The following is a 20,473-nucleotide window of genomic DNA, read 5'->3' on the forward strand; positions in this document are numbered from 1 at the left end:
TGACCATGTTCGTCCGCATTTTTTTTGACAGGGTATGCTTGCTTTATTGCACTAAAAATTGAATTTCTGAAAACTATACCTTCGATATAATAAAATCATTGCTTTATCAATCTTTATCCTCTTTAAAAAATTCGAAATTCCACCACTTTTTCCTCCCCTTATTTGATTACGGACAACATCTTGAGTTTAAAATGAAGTATCCGTGATCTCTCGTTATATTCTAGTACTAAAATGAACTTCAGTCTGCTACAGATATGGATATGTATGAAATTAAGATTTGATTGTTGGTCGCTATATTATTTTCGTGCGTCTAAGGATGGGACCAGCATCTTTGGGCAATGTTTTATTGCATTTGTGGCAATTGCAACTAAGTTCCCAAAAACAATTTATGATAGTGCGCATATAAGGGAGTTCCAACTATTTTCTCATCAATATTAATGAGTATTCTATAGAGACTACGTAGGTTTAACAATATTAATTGTGATGTGTAGTGTAGTATATATTAATTGCTTGCTTAATTTCTACGACCTTATGGTGGGCTAATTGGTTGGTCAATACATAAATAAACCAATTTAATCTATCTATATTTTTTATTTCGATTATAGAGGTTTTAACCTTAAGGTCATTCGTCTCTTCGAGTTAGAAGAATCTCTTATGAAAAATTTCTAACCCTACGTGCGGGGTTGGGACTCGAACCCAGGTGCGCTGCGTACAAGGTAATCGAATTACCAACTACGCTACGCCCACCCCTTTCTATCTATCTTCTTCTGTATATATATAAAATTCAATGTTTGTATGTATGTGTTTTATTTGCCAATTGCCGTAAAAATTTATACGTAGTAGACATTCGTTATGGAGCGCGTTTGTGTGCTATTGGTTAAAGATTATCTGCCAGCCAGATGGCGCTTCGGAACAAATTCTGTTTTACTCCTATTTCGTTGAAAGTCGCAGCAACGCGCGACGGGTATTAGCTAAAAATGTATAGAATGAAAAGATATTTAAAATTCCGATCTCAAGTATTATCTAGCGTAAATTTGTGGTGCGTTTGAAGCAAAAGTTGACGATGTTACTGACATCATCCTGAGTTGGCGTCACTGGCTCCAAACGAGAATTTTTTATGTGCATCTTTAGAAAACCACGTAGATAAAAGTCATTACTTGTTGGAATGGGTTTAGAAAGTTTGCTTTTATTTTTTTAGGTATTTAATTATAACGTGCCGTAGAGTATTTGATGGCATTTGACGATGATAGTGCTGTATCGATGCGGCACAGCTTTCTTCTTATGAGGTACAGATTTGGACCGAAAATTATATAGCTCACGCATGACATGAATTAAATTATCATTTGTATGAACTGTCTAAAACAATATTGCCCAAAAGTGTCGAGCAGAACAATAAAACTATGTGTCGGTCTTTCATTTTACATTTACATTTTATGTCGACAGCAAAAAGTAATTTGGGAGGAGTCGGTCAGTAATGTGATTGGTTAAGTTGCAGCAACAGGATCCGCGTTTCTGTTTTCTGATTAGCATTTCTTATATTGATTTTTTTTATTCATTTCGTTTATTTGATAGGCACAAATGCGTTAGCTTGGCGGTGCCAAATGCTTTTGTTTTTACATTTTGGATATCTTAAAACTAGGAGGTTACAATGTTGAAATATTTTTTTTACAAAGGAAAAGAAAGTTTACAGCTATCTTAAGACTAGAAATAAGATTCAATATACAAGAGAGGGCCAAAAGATTTTTTTATGAAAAAATTTAAAACAAGGGATTCACTTTGATATACAAGAGAGGGAGTAATAGTATTTTACGAAATATTTTACGGTTATCTTAAAACTAACAATATAGTTTAGTACACAAAAGGGGGAACAAATATTTATGAGAAATTTCACAGAAATCTTAAAACTAGGGATTCAATTCTATTTACAAAATGGAGGACAAGAGTTTCAATAAAGAGTAAAAATTATAGCTATCTTAAAACTAGGAATACAGAATACTAATTTGAATGTTTTTACTAAAACTTATGCTTGGTCAAGATATTCAGAGGGTGGCTTATTTCCGCATTAGTGTAGCAGCAGTTGTATCAAGGACAGGGGAGAGACAGGGAAAGAAGAGCAAAACTTGCAACTTTCGCTCGAACGGGGGGGGGGGGGGGAGGAAGGGGGATCAGCGAAATAAATTTGCGCCTCAGTCTAGTAAGTCGTCGAGTACCGGATTGGCGGATGGTATTCTTCGGACCCGCGGGGAATCCTTCAAAAGTCATCGGACCTCGAGTCGCTCTCGCTTCAGTAGTGGAAAGGGCGACGGCGGTTACATAGTGGCACTCTGGAGCTGATCGGTTCCACAAGGCAGGAGGAAACTCTAAAAACGAGAAATAAAAGAGAGGGGCTAAATTGGGATATTTATCGTTTTTATGAAGGTATAAATAAGGGAATTATAGGGGAAATCACGAGTTGCCAGCATATCTCGGACTGGTACATTGGGTGGTCTACCTCGGGCCCGAAGGGATTCCTTTAACTGAGACCTAGCGTCACAATACCCGGCGCATACCCAGACAACGTGTTCGATGTCGTGATAGCCCTCGTCACAAGCGCACAGACTACTCTCCGCAAGCCCAATACGCCGCAAATGCGCATCCATGGTGTAGTGATTGGACATAAGTCGGGACATTACACGAATAAAATCCCGACCCACATCCATCCCCCCGAACCAAGGCTTCGTTGATACCTTTGGGATAATCGAATGTAGCCATCGTCCAAGTTCCCCATTGCTCCACGAGGTTTTCCGTCCTCTGACGACAAATACTAAAAAATTCGTTGAAGCAGATTGGTCTTTCGTATATGTCACCATTTAATGCGCCCACCTTTGCTAATGAGTCGGCCTTTTCATTGCCCGGGATAGAACAATGAGAGGGGACCCAAACAAAGGTAATCTGATAAGATTTTTCAGATAACGTACACAAGGATTCCTGTATCTTCCCCAGAAAATACGGGAATTGCTTTTTAGGCTTCACCGCACGAAGAGCCTCGATAGAGCTGAGGCTGTCCGAAACGATGAAGTAGTGATCTGTGGGCAGAGTGTCGATGATCCCAAGGGTGTACTGAATTGCAGCTAACTCTGCGACGTAAACTGAAGCAGGATCATTGAGCTTGAATGAAGCGGTGATAGTATTACTGAAGATACCGAAGCCAGTGGACCCATCGAGATTTGATCCGTCATTGTAAAACATTTTGTCGCAGTCGACTTCTCGGAATTTATTATAAAATATATTGGGGATCACCTGCGGGCGTATATGGTCCGGGATTCATGGATGTGTCGAAGAATACAGTAGAATCAGAAGTATCTAGGAAACGGACACGGTTGGGATTGTACGAAGAAGGATTGATGCTCTGTGCCATGTAGTCAAAGTACAAGGACATAAAACGGGTTTGAGAATTAAGCTCGACGAGCCTCTCGAAGTTTTCAATCACCAGCGGGTTCAGAATGTCGCATCGGATGAGCAATCGATATGAGAGTTCCCAAAATCGATTTTTTAGCGTAAGAACGCCCGCCAGCACTTCGAGACTCATCGTATGGGTCGAGTGCATGCAACCCAAGGCAATGCGCAAGCAACGATACTGGATTCTCTCCAGTTTGATGAAGTGTATGTTCGCAGCGGAGCGGAAACAGAAACACCCGTACTCCATCACCGACAATATCGTTGTGTGGTACAACTTGATCAGGTCTCCTAGGTGAGCACCCCACCATGTTCCAGTTATTGTTCGGAGAAAATTGATCCTTTGTTGGTATTTCTGTTTCAGATACCTAATGTGACATCCCCAGATACCTTTAGAGTCGAACCAGACCCCGAGATATTTAAATGTGAAAACCTGGTTGATCGTTGCACCCATTAATAAAAGCTGGAGTTGCGCCGGCTCACGCTTCCTAGAAAAAAACAACCAACTCAGTTTTCTCCGTGGAGAACTCAATACCCAGCTGAAGAGCCCAAGCAGACAAATTGTCCAAAGTATTTTGTAATGGTCCTTGCAAGTCGGCAGCTTTGGGCCCTGTAACAGAGACCACCCCGTCGTCTGCAAGTTGCCTTAGCGTGCATGAATTGGCAAGACAATCGTCAATGTCATTCACGTAAAAATTGTAGAGCAGGGGACTTAGACATGAGCCCTGGGGAAGACCCATGTAGCTAAATCGCGATGTTGTTAAATCGCCATGCGAAAAGTGCATGTGCTTTTCAGACAACAGGTTTAGCAAAAAGTTATTTAAAATTGGCGAAAGACCATGCTGGTGCAGCTTCTCTGACAGAATGTTGATAGAAACTGAGTCAAAAGCCCCCTTAATATCCAAGAAGACTGATGCCATCTGCTCTTTGTTAGCATAGGCCATTTGGATTTCTGTAGAAAGCAACGCAAGGCAATCGTTCGTCCCTTTGCCTTTGCGGAAACCAAATTGTGTATCTGACAGTAAGCCATTTGCTTCAACCCAATCGTCGAGGCGAAACAAGATCATTTTCTCGAACAACTTCCGAATACAGGACAGCATTGCAATCGGCCGATACGAGTTGTGGTCGGAGGCTGGTTTTCCTGGTTTTTGGATGGCGATGACCTTCACTTGCCTCCATTCATACCCTCAAGAAACTTGTTAAATAAATTCAACAAGCGCCTTTTTGCAGTGTCAGGCAGATTCTTCAGCAAGTTGAATTTGATTCTGTCTAACCCTGGGGCGTTATTGTTGCACGATAAGAGAGCAAGTGAGAACTCCACCATCGAAAACGGTGTTTCGTTCGCGGTATCGTGAGGAGACGCGGCGCGGCACGTTTTCTGTACCGGGACAGAGTCCGGACAGATCTTCTTGGCGAAAGCGAATATCCAACGGTTTGAATATTCCACGTTCTCGTTGGTACTATTACGGTTACGCATACGTCGAGCCGTACCCCAAAGAGTGCTCATCGCTGTTTCTCTCGTTAACCCGTCGACGAACCGGCGCCAATAACTGCGTTTTTTGGCTTTCATTAGACTCTTCATTCGCCTTTCTAACGACGCGTACTGTTGATAGCTAGCGGGTAACCCGTTTTCCCGGAAGGCCTTATATGCAGCGGACTTTTCCGCGTACAGCTCTGAGCACTCTTTATCCCACCACAGGGTGGGAGACCGTCCATGGTTATTCGCGTTGGGTACTGGTTTAGTCTGAGCTTGATTCGCACTGTCGAGAATCAAGCCAGCTAAAAACCTGTACTCTTCCTCCGGAGGAAGTTCTTGAGTGGATTCGATTTTAACGGATATCGCGGTCGCGTAACTCTTCCAATCAATGTTCCGTGTGAGGTCATACGATACATTGATTGTTTCCGATGGTCTTGAACCGTTAGCAATTGAAATCACGATAGGCAAATGATCGCTACCGTGGGGATCAGGGATCACCTTCCACATGCAATCTAACTGTAGCGATGTCGAGCAAAGCGACAAATCCAACGCGCTTGCGCGTGCTGGTGGTGTAGGAATTCGCGTCATTTCTCCCGTGTTTAAGATGGTCATGTTGAAATTATCGCAAAGATCTTGGATTAATGTTGATCTATTATCATCATGAAGCCCCATACCGTACCGTGCGAGTTAAAGTCTCCCAGAACTAGCTGCGATGCCGGTAAAAATTCCGTGATATTACAAAGCGTTCGGTGCCCTACCGAGGCTCTAGGAGGAATGTAGATGGAAGCAATGCAAAGGACAATTTCAATGCCTGGTGTCGAAGGGAGGTTAATTCGGTTGAAAGAATAGCACTTTTTGATCCCCAAAAGTACTCCTCCATAGGGGTTTTCTCGATCCAGACGAATTATATTAAAGTCGTGGAAGTTGAGATTTATATCGGAAGTGAACCAAGTTTCACATAATGCGAAAGCATCACATTTTAAACTATTTAGTAAAAATTTAAAGGAATCGATTTTCGGGAGAATACTTCTGCTGTTCCACTGTAGAACAGTGATCGAATCGGTGACCTCGTTCGATGACTTAGCCATCGAAGGATACGATCGCTGCAAGGAGGGGCCATTTAGTAGTCAATTACTTCAAAAATGTTTGCACTATAGGGAGAAAACGTTTCGGAAGGCTTTTAAGAGGATCAGTAACATTGAAAGCTGTGAAAAATAAGTCCACTATGTCAGAAAATTTCATTAGTCCGCTACTGGACCGAGTATCTGTTTGAAAAAAGGGGGCACTTGGGGTTTTTGGTGTCCCTGGAAGTGGTGGGTACTCCTTGTTAGAATTAATATTTCCAAGTCCTGGAGCACATTGCTTCGGCTTTTGTGCATCACTTCCGTTGGATTTATTGATTGTAGTTGGCGCACTCTGAGTGGACGACACCTTGGCACCCTTACGAGGCAATGTAGGGGAGGCTGGATTTCTCCTCTTCCTGGATTCCCCTGGGTTAACCAAAGATGTTCCCTCTCGTGGGTCGTCAGATTCTTTCTCAACGTTAGCCAAACCAGCATAGGGATTTTCGGACAGGACAGATGGCGAAGCATTCTTTAGCATTTCTGCATAAGAACGCCTTGAGCGTTCCTTAAGGGAGCGCTTAATTTTATCCCCGCGCTGCTTGTACGCAGGGCATGATTTAAGAGCATGTGAAGGGCCCCCGCAGCAAATACACTTTTCAGTTTCTTTGTCGCAAGAGTCATCCTCATGCTCTCCTTCGCATTTGCCGCATCGTTTCTTATTTCCACAATATGTGGCTGTGTGGCCCAACTGCTTGCAATTGCTGCAGCTCATGACCCGCGGTACAAACAGGCGAACTGGTAGGCGAACCCTGTCAAGGAGGATGTAGTTGGGAAGAGAGGACCCGGCGAATGTCACCCGAAGCGAGCCTGATAGAGAGTAGGTAGTCTTACCTCCCTCGGTGTTTGCGGTATACAATTGTTTGCATTCCAAGATCTTAATCTGTTCAAGTGAGGGGTCCTTAAAGCAGCCAACCCCGTGCTCCAACAGTTCTTCGTATTTCAGGCCCGGTTCGGACACTACCCCATCGATTTCACAGGCCACACAAGGCACGTACGCTTTAAATTCCCGCGTAAAGCGCTCACAGCAAGCAATCGCGTTTGCCTGGCCGAGATCATTCACTAGAACACGTATCTTGTTTGCCCGAACACGTGTTATCTGAGTTACGGCCGGGTAATTAGCAGTCAGATCTCGAAAAAGTTTTAATATATTAACCGGTTTCTCTCCGGTCCGAAAATATACCACCCATGGCCCAGAGGAACCTTCTGGGTACTGCTTTATACGGGGAGCAATGCGAGTATTAGGGGGATCAGGGACTTCCATGATTACATCAGATGGTATTTCGCCCTCGGCCATTTAAGCACGAGGGCAGAGCGTTATATAAACGGGAATGTGTCTTATTATTTGATTACAAGGTAGAGTAAAAGTAGGGAAAAAGAAAGAAAGCAAACGAGGAAAAAAATAAAGCAAAACTTATCTGCAAACAACGTCGATTGTTCCGCACCAGCGAAAACAATGTACTGGATTTACTGCCGGCACCAGCAGAACGGCAGCTAACGAACGAACAAAGGATGACCTTCACTCACTGAAATTTACACACCGAACACCACTGTGAAATATAACGATCCGTTCCGTTCAAAGGTTGGGAGACGTATAATTTCGTATATTGATATTAAGGTACAAAAACGGGTAACATTATTATTTTTTTATTACATGATTTACAATGGAGACCCGTTTTTATCAGCCCCTTGGTAAATTTTAAACTGATAAAACGGCGACGTTGATAAAATCGGGACATACATTTTTCTTTTTTTTATAACCCAAGAACGCTTACTTTTCTCACCTTAGAACGCTGCACTGGGGTAAAAATGTACACCACGCTATGATCGCAATTTGAGCAGGTAAAAATTCAAACAAATGAAATGTACAATTAGGGTAATTTGGGGAGAGATGCCGCACATTTCTAAAAATCGATCGTGCATCAAAGTAAACCGTTCAATAATTGATGAAATCATTTTTATCAATTGCGACAAGTTTCTAAAATACTGTAAAATGATTTTTGTCATGAAAAAAAGATGGGTAGGTAATGTCAGAGACATAAACGAAGTGAAGTAGAATACACATAGGCTGTTAATTCGAATGCTGCAATTTTTGCTACCTTCTGCATTAAAATCAGCTATTTCGATATTTGTTATGATGTATTGTGCCCCGTTGTTGTGGTGCATTTTACCCCTGCACAGGTGTGTTTTGAAAATTGAATATTTTTCATGTTCCTGCATATTTTGCAAAGCGATTGTGATTTCAGAGTAACATGTTGGCTAAATGATATCATTAATTAAATTCTCACAATTGATGGTCTTTAGCTAAGTTATGATTATATTTTCTTAGGGGTGTATTTTATCCCATCTACCTCTACATACGCTTGCATTACATTCACATAAATCACTTGCGACGCGTTTGTGCAAATGGAATCTTGATCATACCTTGAAAATTTCAATCGTGCACCCGAGACACATGCGTTGCAAAATTCAAATGTTAGGTTTGTTCCAAAGTTTCGAGTGGGTAATTACCAACTCGATTATTTTCAAGTGGATAGTACCAAGGAGCTTTTATTCTCTAATTTTAGTACTACCTTTACTACTCATATTACCCACCGTCCCTGATTATTGAATATTTCATTACACATATGTATAGTGGGATCAAAATGCATTCACTTGCTGAATATTTTTAGAAATAGGCCACTTTAAAGTATAGAATGTACAAATAAAGTAAATTAAGGGCCAACTCGGATAACAAATAGTTTTTGGACTTACTGTAAATTGTACTTACTTTACAGTTAAGAGCCAGTAGAAGGGCATTTGCTCGTGGAATGTCAGCATTCGAGAGTTAAGACGAATACCATACACAGAAAAAAATATTTTGTATTTTAAGTTTATTTTCATGCACAAATTTGGAGCATAAATATAAATGTAAAATTAAGTTCCCCCACAAATTCATACGACTTGTCGTGCTTTCTTCAACGAATTTAATTATAATTTTACACGTGGATTGAAAATTACAGTTTCTTTAAACGGAAAACCAATGTACTTCAATGTATTTTTGTTCGCATATTGCTGTAAAATGAATGACATGTAATATTACACGAATGAAAGTGTAAAATTGTATGCTTTTTAATGCTCCAATTGAGTGCATTGATTTTAACGTAATTTTCAATCAAATTTTTTATTCAATCTTTGTATGTTTACATTTATATTGATTTACATGTCGTTTAAATTTCATTATTCTTTGGTGTGTATACATAATATGTTCAAACCGTCACCAAGCAGGTTTCTTAGAGTGGAGTTTTCGCAATAACCCTGCGATTATCACGTATGATAATAACCCACAACGATTGTAGTGCCAGACAGCGATGCTACATGTTTTTTATAAAATGTCTGCAGAAGAATAATTAACCGTTATGTATCCGATGCGGTACCCGGGTACCTTTTTAGGTTTCAATTAATGAAATTACTATGTTTTATCCATAGCTGGAAATTGAAACTTTGTGGCATCTTAGAACTTCACTAAGTCAAGCTTTTGGGTTAATAATATTGTTGATATAGTAAGGGAGGGAGTTAGGAGGGGCTTCTGAATTTTTTTACTACGTAACAGGCCGACGTGGGTACTCGGGTACCCACAAAACTGAAATGCCAATAATTAAGGTAATTTCCAACCGATTTTGATGCTTTTGGGTGTTTTGAATTCAGGAACTCATCCGCTTTTGGACTTGGTAAAAATGAATCGGGTTACTTCATTTGGTTCCCGGGAATCCGGAAGCAGGTTCCAGTGCTGGGATACTATTTGTGAACTTCTATGGAATACTAGCAATATGGGAATCATTACCCCGGAAAATCCGGATTACCAAGCACCAGATCCATTCATCCGGTTCAATTTTACATATCAAAAAGTGAACGAGTTCCTGAATCCAAAAAATCTAAAAAAAATCCAAATCGGATAAAGGAACCCATAGTTATGAGCATTTCAATTTGTGAGTACCCGGGTACCCACGTTGGCCTGTTAAAGGTGTTTTTTTGTTGGACACATAACAGTTAAAATGTCTGTAAATGTCTCTAGATGGTTGTGTAAATCCTAGTTACACTAGCATATTAATTTAAAAATAGAATACTATTAATGAAGGAATCACTCGTTGTCGAATACAGGTACAATTTTGCTAAATACTATTACTCGTTTAAAAGTCTGTAGATTTCTTGCTACGTCTGTTGGAGGCTATCAAAAGTCTGTAGAATTCCGACATGTCTGTAAATCCCCTCATACATGCAGCAGTTATACAATTAAACTGTGTGTGTGTTTATAACAGCATATACAAAGATGATATGTAAAAAGTTATCCCAGTTCGCGCCGAGTATCAAATCAACGACAGAAACATATTATATCACCATCCAATAAGCCAACATCATCTCCTTCACACAACACAACAACTCAAAAAACTAAAATCGTCATCGGCAATCATACTACCGCTTGCCAAAAGAAAAACAACCAAATGATGAATTTTCGCACTCAACCACCCCTTCGCACGCGCACACTTGCAATCCGCATATTGAACTCCGAAAAAATAGCGTTCGGCGTTTTCTGCGCTGATTATTATATGCACGCCACTCCTGTGCATCATTGGGTGGAATGATGCCTGGCGGCAGTCATTGAATATATTCCAACCGAAGAGTTTGAGCTGACACAAAACGTAGCAGCTACTACGAGGTCAGAAAGCATACTGACGAATTTTCTCTTATGTGCCGTTTTTATACCTGGCGAAGTTCATTTGATAAAAAAGAGGCAGTCCTAACAACGCTCGCTGCTTGATTGAATTGTACAGACCAATCAGCGCAGATAATTACCACTTTTACAAATTACATTATTTTCGTTATCTATAATAGACGTACATTTTACGGGATCAAATACAATATACGTGCACATATTTCCGATCAGATAGTGCAAAAATACAGCGACTTCGATCAGTACAACGGAAGTTAATCGCATTTGAAGACTGGGAAAATATCTCAGCAGAAATTTTTGAAAAGGGACCCCCATATTGAAACGTTAGAAGTATTCTACTTCAAAAATCATCAAATTTTCACGAACATTTTACAAAAAAAGTTCATTGTGGAAGAGATGCCGCATGTGCGGGTGAGACGCCGCACCGTGGTCACAAACTAAAAAATAGTGAACAGCTCTCATTAATATTTTTGTGATTAAGTGTCTTCAGCTGAGTTTCATGAAGATTGATTACACCTATAAATCGACTAGCTTCTTCACTTTTCTTAAGGGGGTACTAGATTTTCTAGAAACTTTTTTATTCAATCTTGTGTAATGGTTAAGTTGGAGTAGCTTCATTAAGGGTACTATTCATCTATACGTTTGTACGAGCGATATATGTCTTTGTATTGGTAGCGGTTCCTTAAAAGCAATGTTTGGCTGTTTCCCCTAACAATGAATTTATTAGGTTTGGTCTTGAAAGATGCATTTTGGAAAAGCATCAATTTGTTGAAATTTTCGTTTTTATCCCAATATCGACATCATTACAAATCAATGCGTTCACTAAAATTAGTGCCTGCAACCCGAATATAAACCGAAGTAACTAATACTTAGATACATATCGTCCGTTTAAATATATAGATAAATAGACTCATAATCCTATATGTCACTGTGTTAGGCCCGTTAGTTTGTGGATATATCTTATTAAGAACCTATACCTGACGCAAATGATCATTTAATGACATTCCGAGGTGAAAAAAATACATACATTATAGCTACGTATCCTCCGCCATCGAGTGCGGAATCTCACCCGCAATTTTGATGCGATCCCTAATTGTGGGGGAGAGATGCCGCCCGACGACATTTTCCTCTGAAATTATGGATGACCGTGCTCATGATCAGAATGCCTTCTAAAAGGTCCCAGCTATTCAACCGATACATGGTTTACCAAAAAATTAAACAATTAAAAAAACGAAATTTTTTATGCCGAGCTGAAAAATTTTCGGCACTCCATGATGCAACTGGACACAGATAATCATTAATAAAATTTTCGTGAGTTAATAGAAAGGACTATTTTACATCTCCAGTGTTGTAATTCTTCGAAAGACAAACTCACAATATCATATTATAACCCTATATACGAAATATAGAGAGTGCGGCATCTCTCCCGAAATTACCCTATCATTTCCTTCGTTTTTTAACAGCTGAGCAGGTGAAAGTACGAAAATTATTGAATCAGTGATACGTAAATAAGCTTGCATAAAAAAAGTAAAATGAATCGGTTTCGACTTTTTCCACAAAAATTACTATAACTTTGAAAATTTTCAACTGATTTGAAAAAAAAACAAATTATTCTACAAGTTGAAAGAATGGTCTATAGAAACTGTATAAAATGGAATTTCGAGATTTATTTTTGAAAAAGTGCAATTAATTGGAAGAGTGAAAGTTGAAAAATCGAGTTTTGGAAAATACCAAGAAATTGAGTGAAAATTGAAATGAAAACATTATGTCCGGCCTGTAATACATTAATAATACTCAATGCTACTGTTACAGCAATTACTGTGTGCAAATTATACTTGCAAGCCATTATTTTGAAAAACCATAAAAATAGAAAATTAAAAAGTAAAAATCAGCGTAAATGAGAACAATTTTTTTTCTACTTACTACTTTTTCTACTTCTACAATTAAATTAAATCAATTGAACAAATGGTTAAAAACGATTATATAATATTATCGTTACTTACGTAGTGCAAGAACCGGTATTTAAACTGACAGGATAGAGCGAAACACTAACGGCAACCGTACACTGGGGTTCAAATGTACCCCACGCCAACTTTGACTCCTACTTCCACGAAGGCCAAAAGCAAACTGGCTTTACCACCTTTTCCTATTCTTACTATGAACTCTAAATTGAATTATGGTTAGGGTCCCAGGTCGGTAAATAGACTTTTCTACGGCTCATATATGTACACGTCGCATGACTTAAATACTACATCACTAGCTGGTGGTGGTTTCTGATTATTAAGTTTAAAAAATTAAAAAAAAATTAATTTTTATTTTTCCATATTTCGGATCTCTACGATAAAAAAATATGCTCAAGAAAGTATTTACTCGAATTTCATTTGGTTCGTCTGCTAGAGCCCATCAAACAACCAACTAACAATTTTCATATAAGGCTGACGAAATCGGGTCAAAAAGCTGATAAAATCGGGGGCTAATAACATAGGGTCTTCACTGTATTAACGGTTTCGTCTCACTGTCAGGTTAACTAAATCTGTTTTTTTTTAATTTCACAGATTCTAGTACATCATCAGAAATACGAAGTGGAAATGGATTGAACCAGGTAAATATACTTCCAGAAATTTCAAATGTTGAATATCTTTAAAGAAAAGAACATGTTCTGTTCCTTTTTGTTTTTGTTTCTCTGTGGTATGTAGGTTTTTTTGTTTCTCTGTGGTATGTTGGTTAAAAAATCATTGTGCACAGTCATTGTTTATTAAATATTCATAAAATAAATTTCCGACCCCCCTCTCTAAGAACGCAGGTAATTGACAAGCAACTTCTTGTGCACATACAAGTTATTTGGCATTGCCATGGATTTTTAAAAATCGGGCACTTTGAGATGATAAATTAGTGAGTCATGCTTCAAGAATTATTTCGTGCCGTGCCTTGACACTACCTGTTTCAACAGACTTTAGTCCCAGACCTAGCCGGAACTTCAGTCGGAACTCTGGCTAATTTCCGTTCAAGCTTCCGAAATCCAGCTCAAGTGAAACAACCTACATTCACATCTACATACTTGATATTTACAGTTGAGCTATGATTTTGAATCCGTATCAAGGGGTGAGTCGCTTAGCACAAATCGAATTGTGCTCACAAACAAACAGCGTGGTAGCTTGTGCCGCAATGTGCCACGATGTGCCACGGTGTGCCATGGTGTTCAGTAAAACAAAAGCAATGGTTGCTATGAGTTTTCAACTACACTTTGCTGACAGTTTTTGTGTTGTCAAAAGTGTGCCTCATTGTGCCACACATTGTGGTAACGAGTGAAATGATCGTGTATTACTGTGAATCGCAATCTTATATCGTGTTATCGTAGGTGATACAATGTGTATGACACATTGTTCTAAACGACTCACCCCTTGATCCGTATTCTTTGTGTAGGCATTGGAATTAGTGGGTGATCGTTGTTTGATTTAGTATTCATTGATGGTTGAGATAGTCGAACAGTAAATGCAGGTTGGGTGATAGTTTTTTGTTTGCCGATGCGAAGCTGTTATCTGCTGGTTGCTTCCGGTTGCAGTAGTCTTTTATTAATACTTCATCCGTCGCTGGTACTGCAACGTAGTTGACTTTTTACGTACGTTTTCTAAGCGGCCGTTCATATACCACGTTGACAAAAAACTTACGTTTCTGACCCCCTCCTCCCCCTTCATGGACCAGCGTGGACAATTCCTACAGATTTAGAAAATTTTCCAATGTTGAAGACTACTATGAGGCACAAGGACCTTATGAAAATCGTTCAAACTTCAACCACAGAATGTCATACACATCTTTAGTCGTTTGTGAAATTTCCATTAAAATATTTCATTTCTTAATGACTTGTGATCTTTTATATTTACGTTTTTAAGGTTATTCACCAAATTAAAGTAACCTTTGAATTCTTGAATTGGTTCGTAATTTCAACCTCAAGCTTTGAAATCCAAAATTAATGGATTAGACCAAGTTACAGATGATTGCATCAAGTGATTCAGACAAAAAAATCTGTTTTTTTTTTCGTGCGTTCTTATGATTTTTTTGATTATAGTTTGTCATAGATGATGCACACGCACATACTATGCTGTTATAAGCACTTGGACTATTTAAAAATCTTGAAAAAAATTGAAGATAACCGCTCACACCAATGACAATACAATTTTTTTTTATAAAAGACAAAATATAATGAAAAGTCCACGTGGACATTACCCATACCCCTACCCCCTCCCCATGTACAAGCGTGGACTTGATCGTGACCTCCACCCTTTCCGAAATTGACCACGTGGTATATGGATGGCCCCTAAGCATAAAGTCAACCTTATACCACAAACCTACCAGACATGACACTGAGAACAGTTAACTGAATAAAACGTGATCATCATTTCCAATTTAAATTCGCTTGGCGCACTATCGCCGCCTCGTGGCGATTCCTTGAACTATATCATCTGATTGACAGATCTGTCCATTTGACATGACGGTACATTGGTGTGCATAAGTAGTTATTATGGGCAAATGCACCTAACAACAAACATCAATTAAACGAAAGTCAAAATAGACCTTTGAATTTGTATTCCGAAATGAATGAATTCTAGGAAAGGTAGAGGCTTCTTTACAAGCAACTCCCCTATATGCGGAAACTGAGCAAAGGCTAGATAATGTTGTCTAGAAAGGACTATCTTAAACACAGAAAGCGATGAGGACTGTTCCCCACAAGTTGTGCTGTAATGTGGACTGTTCCCCACAAGTTGTGCTGAAGATTGTGGATAGTACTTGTTTGACTAAATTAAAATTAAAGAGAATGTTTCCACACAATGCCATTTGATTTTCATTATTTTATTTTCAACTAAATTAGTATTGACTCTTAACAATGTGTCAAATATTTTCCTAATCGACTGGCCAGCAGAAAAACATGCTGAATTAATTGCGAACTTTGCCAAAATCATCTTCTTTGCGGTGCATTTTGATGGCCACTGCTTCCTACATACATTGCTCCTCTAAAGTTTACTCTCATTTTGTTCATACAGAAAGCACCTTAAAATTTTGATTTCAAGACTAACAGTTACTACAATCAATTGTAGAGCACCAGCTTATTTTCGTTTGTTCCTAACATAGTTAATTGAGCACAATAATGGCAATGGCAAAACGCGCACGCTTATTGGTATGTGTTTGGGTATTTTTGCGGTGAGCACGGAAAGTTATGGGAATGGTAATCTAACGATTGAAAAGGCCGTTAAATTTCTGCAACACTTTGGTGATCTCGAGTGTCATGTCTGGTAGGTCTGTGCTTATACAGAAACGTTGCAACTTCTGAATTCGGTCAAAGATAACCCTATTTAATATGAATAATTTCCAAGAATCTATCAGGCTGACCCTAGTATCGTATCATAGAATCGTTCCAGTAACATACTAAACCTCGCCTTCGGTAAGCTTGGTAGCTTAGTGAATAGACTCCATCGGGAGTGGCGCATAAATCATTCACTAGTTAAATGAAACAGATATGCGAGTTCTAATCTACTCATTTACATTTAAAGTTAATTTACATTTAATGTTCGCCAAAGGCATCTGAATGGTAGATAAAGATGTGATTTTGAGATTTGAATACGTTTTCTATGGGAGTCTATTTTTATGGGACTGACTTGCGATCATAGGCAGTTTATAGCTCGGAAATGGGATTCAAGCGATTTGTTTTGATATTTTGAAGTATGGTATTCGATGGTCAGCTCGCAGTAAATGGTATTGGAAAATTTCTCGTTTTTTCAAATCTTGTGGTATCATTTCAGAATGTGGATGAAGAAGTGCTTGAGCTCGAACATCTAAAACACCAAACTTCAAGCGCAACAGGAGCAAACACAAAAGAAGAAATCCTGCCTCAGCTAGAAAAGCAACTAGAGGAGGAGGCACAAGCGTCTGCTTCCATAGTTTCTTCTGACGAGGATAGCGGGGGTGATAACGATGAAGATGATACTGCAAATGACGAAGAAGACGACAGTAGTAATGATTACGCCGAAAAGTTGGCCAAAGTGTCAGAAAGCATGCTGTTGAAAACATTGGCAGAGTATCATCACAAACAGCAAAGACAGCAGCATATCGAAGATCAACACAATCATCTTCATATCACAGGTGAACCGAAGGTGCCCGAATCGAACCATTTATTATTGAAGGTAATAGTTCTATAAGCATAAATGGATACATTCATTCATTTTCATTGGTGGTTTTAATCAGGTCAAAAAACCTCTTTTTCAGGAAGTAATGGGCTTATCCGCATGTTCTTTCGTGTTTTCCTGTCATTTGATCCTGTTTCTTATGTTGATAAATGACCGTTATACTACAAATATGAGTTCTTCTGTCTGCAATCCTAGTCGAGTTGTGCTTGCAGATATTCTTAGATATGTTATTGGTGCGGCTTGTTATTGTTGTATTTTACGAACTTCTCTCAAGACAAGAGCCAAGCTGTCTGGGTGTCATCGAGCGTTTCCTCGTACGACTGACTTTATCAGCTACAGTGCAGCATTGCTGATATATTTTTATATAGCGAGTAGTTGAAAAACATATTATAAGCTTTTCTGTACGAAAGTATATTCTCATAGTCTCTCAGAATGCAATTTCGTACTAACAAAGAAAAGTTCATGCTTTCGACAAACTATGAACAACTGTAGTCAACATTTTCATTGATCAATGCAATGACATCTTTAATGGTTTGACGTTTGTATTATTTACTTCAAAGAGTTATGAAAATCCGATGGGTTAATCAATTCGATAATAAAAACCCGGGCCTTGGTATCTAGCTGGGACATTAAATAGATCAAATATGCTAGGGTGATCAGCTGCCGTTGTGTGTGATTCTCGCTTTGCAGGCAGGGTACGATCACCGTCGCCAGTGGGATAATCATATGTTCTTTCTAGGATGTCACCATACCCAGGGATAGCATAAGGGTTTGTACATTGGATCGGAGTCTCAAAGGTTGCGAGTTAGAATTTCGCCTCTAGGGGGAATTTTTTTCACATGATTGCTTAGCTTCACTCACTATTTTCGATCGTTTTTCCCCGTTGGATACCACCAGTCCTAATCAATTAATTGTTATCTTTGTATACTTATGTATTGTTTTGAAATTTAGCTATTGAAACTAATCAGTTAATGCTTAGTGTTAACATGTTGAAGCATTGAAAGAAAAATTGGTCCACACAATTTTTGACAATGGCGGGAAAATATTTCCGGAGATATCCGTTCGATTTTCAACGGACAGGAGTTTTAGTTGTCATCGATTATCGATTCGCAGAGATCGTCGAGTCACTCAAGAAAGGGAGGAGCGTTACTGTGTTAGCACTAGTCCCGGGTAGGCGGTAGTTGTACGAGAGGAGTGCATACGGCTGATAATCTGCAAACTGTCCATCAATGCACCAATCAGTTTCAAAGCGGGGATTGTTGCAGAACCAAATTAACGATTTCATTCGATAAATCATTTCTGTTTTTCGATACTCGATGCAAAGCCAACAACGTTTTGGACAATCTAGAGAGTAGAATTGATTTGACGTTATAATTGTTTACATTGTCGCTCATTAAAGAAACATTTGTACCAATAACATTGGCATCTTGCCTTTTTAATGAAGGCTGCGTTTCAAGGACAGTGGTTTGAGCACAGACTAACAGACATAACACTTAAAAACAAAGGTTCGCCCGCTTTAACGGTCATTTTAAATATATTTGTAGTTGGGACTGTGGCCACATTTGAAATTATGGCGCCACTGCCATATGAACAAGCATACGGGGGATAGACCACTAGTGAAAAATTGCTCCCAAACCTGAGGGGTAACCTATCAGTAAATGAGTGTTTGGGACCGTGAATAAAAGGTGGAGCTAGTGTTCTGGGAAAATTATCGGATCGATGTTTTTTGAGGGAATTCCCTTATAGTGTTATGTCTGTTAGTCTGTGGTTTGAGTGCCAAAGTTAAAAATAATCGGCTTCCAATGTAATATATACAGCTAGGGCTATGATGGCATTTTTGTAGTTGTAATGCAGTCCTTACTCGTTTTTTTCGATTATAGAGGTTTTAACCTTAAGGCAATCGATTTACCAACTACGCTACGACCACCGCCCCCCCCCCCCCCTTACTCGCTCAATATTTTTGTTAATACTACAGAGAGTATTGACGAAAGTATTGATCGTGTAATGGGAAAAAGTTAGATTGATTGACGTATTGAAGCAGTATCGTCAATACTGTGTAATATTGAACTTGTTAGGACCGCTTAAGATGGATCTAACATGCAGGGGCGGCGAAACACTTTACGCCCGAGTGGGTAGAATCTGGGAGGGAGAAACAGCCTCAATAAATGTGAATGTCATAGCCAGCCAGAACGAAACTGTCACTCCGAGCCACAAAAAAGTGTTCATCGAGGAAATGAGAGTATTGTTATCATATGCTTGCTTGAAAATGTTTCCGAACGATGAATTTCCTTGATTTTTTGTCTAGATTGGGTGTAGCAGTAAATATTATTAAAGTTTTTTTGTGATTTTAATGCCATTTTGAAATTAGCCAGATAGATTTTTCGGTAATCCGTGCTGCCACAATCAAATAAATTGTATTTCTATGTATTCAATGATGAATAAGAATTTAGATGCGTTCAAAAGTTTCGAGCATCGTTTTAAGACAATATTGCGATCTTGCTATAATGTAAAATAAACGCTAATTTTATATGAAAATGTCAAATAATATTTACATTTTAAGCTCAATGAACTACGCCTAAAATATATTTTATGCTTGTTATAAAACCAGTTATGGAAATGTGACGTAAATGTAAATGTTCTCTACTCCAAGAAATGGGAATATGGAATCAAAAAATATGCTGTGACGTGCACGTTTTTTGGTAATTCAAAAATACTTTTTGGTTTTAAATAATTTATATCATCTTTCTATTTAAAACATGTCATAAAAGCTATTTTCATATCTATAGTAAAGACAAGTAATAATTGTGTAAATCGTGCGAAGAAAGTTTTAAAAATTTGTGACTGATTTAACAATTTTAGAATGAGTGACACCTTGCTAGTCAGATTTGATGGTTCTCCAGTTTAAAGTTTCTTTTGAGAGTATACTGCGAAAATGAAAATCATCAACGGCTTAGATGCATGCTAATAAATATAAACAAAGTTTCGAAAAAAATTGGCAAGTTACTTCGACGTGAAGTTTGACATCGACATAATATTTTTAATGTTCGGGTGCTCATGCAGTTTAATCTGATGATCAGAATCATGAAAAAATTCCATTTCTATCTATTAGTTAAAATCTTACACTTCGAAAGTTATTTGCAAAATAACCTTGGCTAAATTTGACAGTTCGACGGTTAAAATTGTTTGATGATGTAAAAAGAAAGGTGGAAACAGTTTTCTGTACTTTATTTAGGATGGCAATATTTTTCAGTAGTAAATAAAGGGGAAATATAAAAACGAAAACATGTTATATCAAACGTTTTGTCGTTTATTTCATTATATGGATATTTACGTTCCAAGGCTGCAGCCGTACCTATATATATCTACCTATCAAATACCTATGCATTGGTCAACATTTCACAAATCAGATAAACATGCCTCTACCGGCGAGTTTCCTTATTCAAGGATTCTGTTAGTTAAATTTTTATAAAATTAAATTCTTTTTTTTTCAGATTGAATTTAATGTTGTATCGGTTTTTAATATTCAGTTTAAGCAATTTTTTAGGAAACC

General features: G+C 38.5%; 1 protein-coding gene across 2 annotated transcripts in view; it reads left to right on the plus strand.

Moving 5' to 3' along the window:
- LOC131676345 (uncharacterized) overlaps window positions 1-20,473 on the plus strand; it is a 62,440-nt gene that overhangs the window by 15,363 nt on the left and 26,604 nt on the right. For both annotated transcript variants that reach the window (XM_058955438.1, XM_058955440.1), the window contains exons 3-4: window positions 13,300-13,346; window positions 16,540-16,920. In XM_058955438.1, coding sequence (XP_058811421.1) covers window positions 13,300-13,346; window positions 16,540-16,920 — 428 coding nt within the window. The remainder of the gene's footprint in view (window positions 1-13,299; window positions 13,347-16,539; window positions 16,921-20,473) is intronic.

The sequence above is a fragment of the Topomyia yanbarensis genome, chromosome 1 (assembly GCF_030247195.1).
Source record: "Topomyia yanbarensis strain Yona2022 chromosome 1, ASM3024719v1, whole genome shotgun sequence".
NCBI lineage: Eukaryota > Metazoa > Arthropoda > Insecta > Diptera > Culicidae > Topomyia > Topomyia yanbarensis.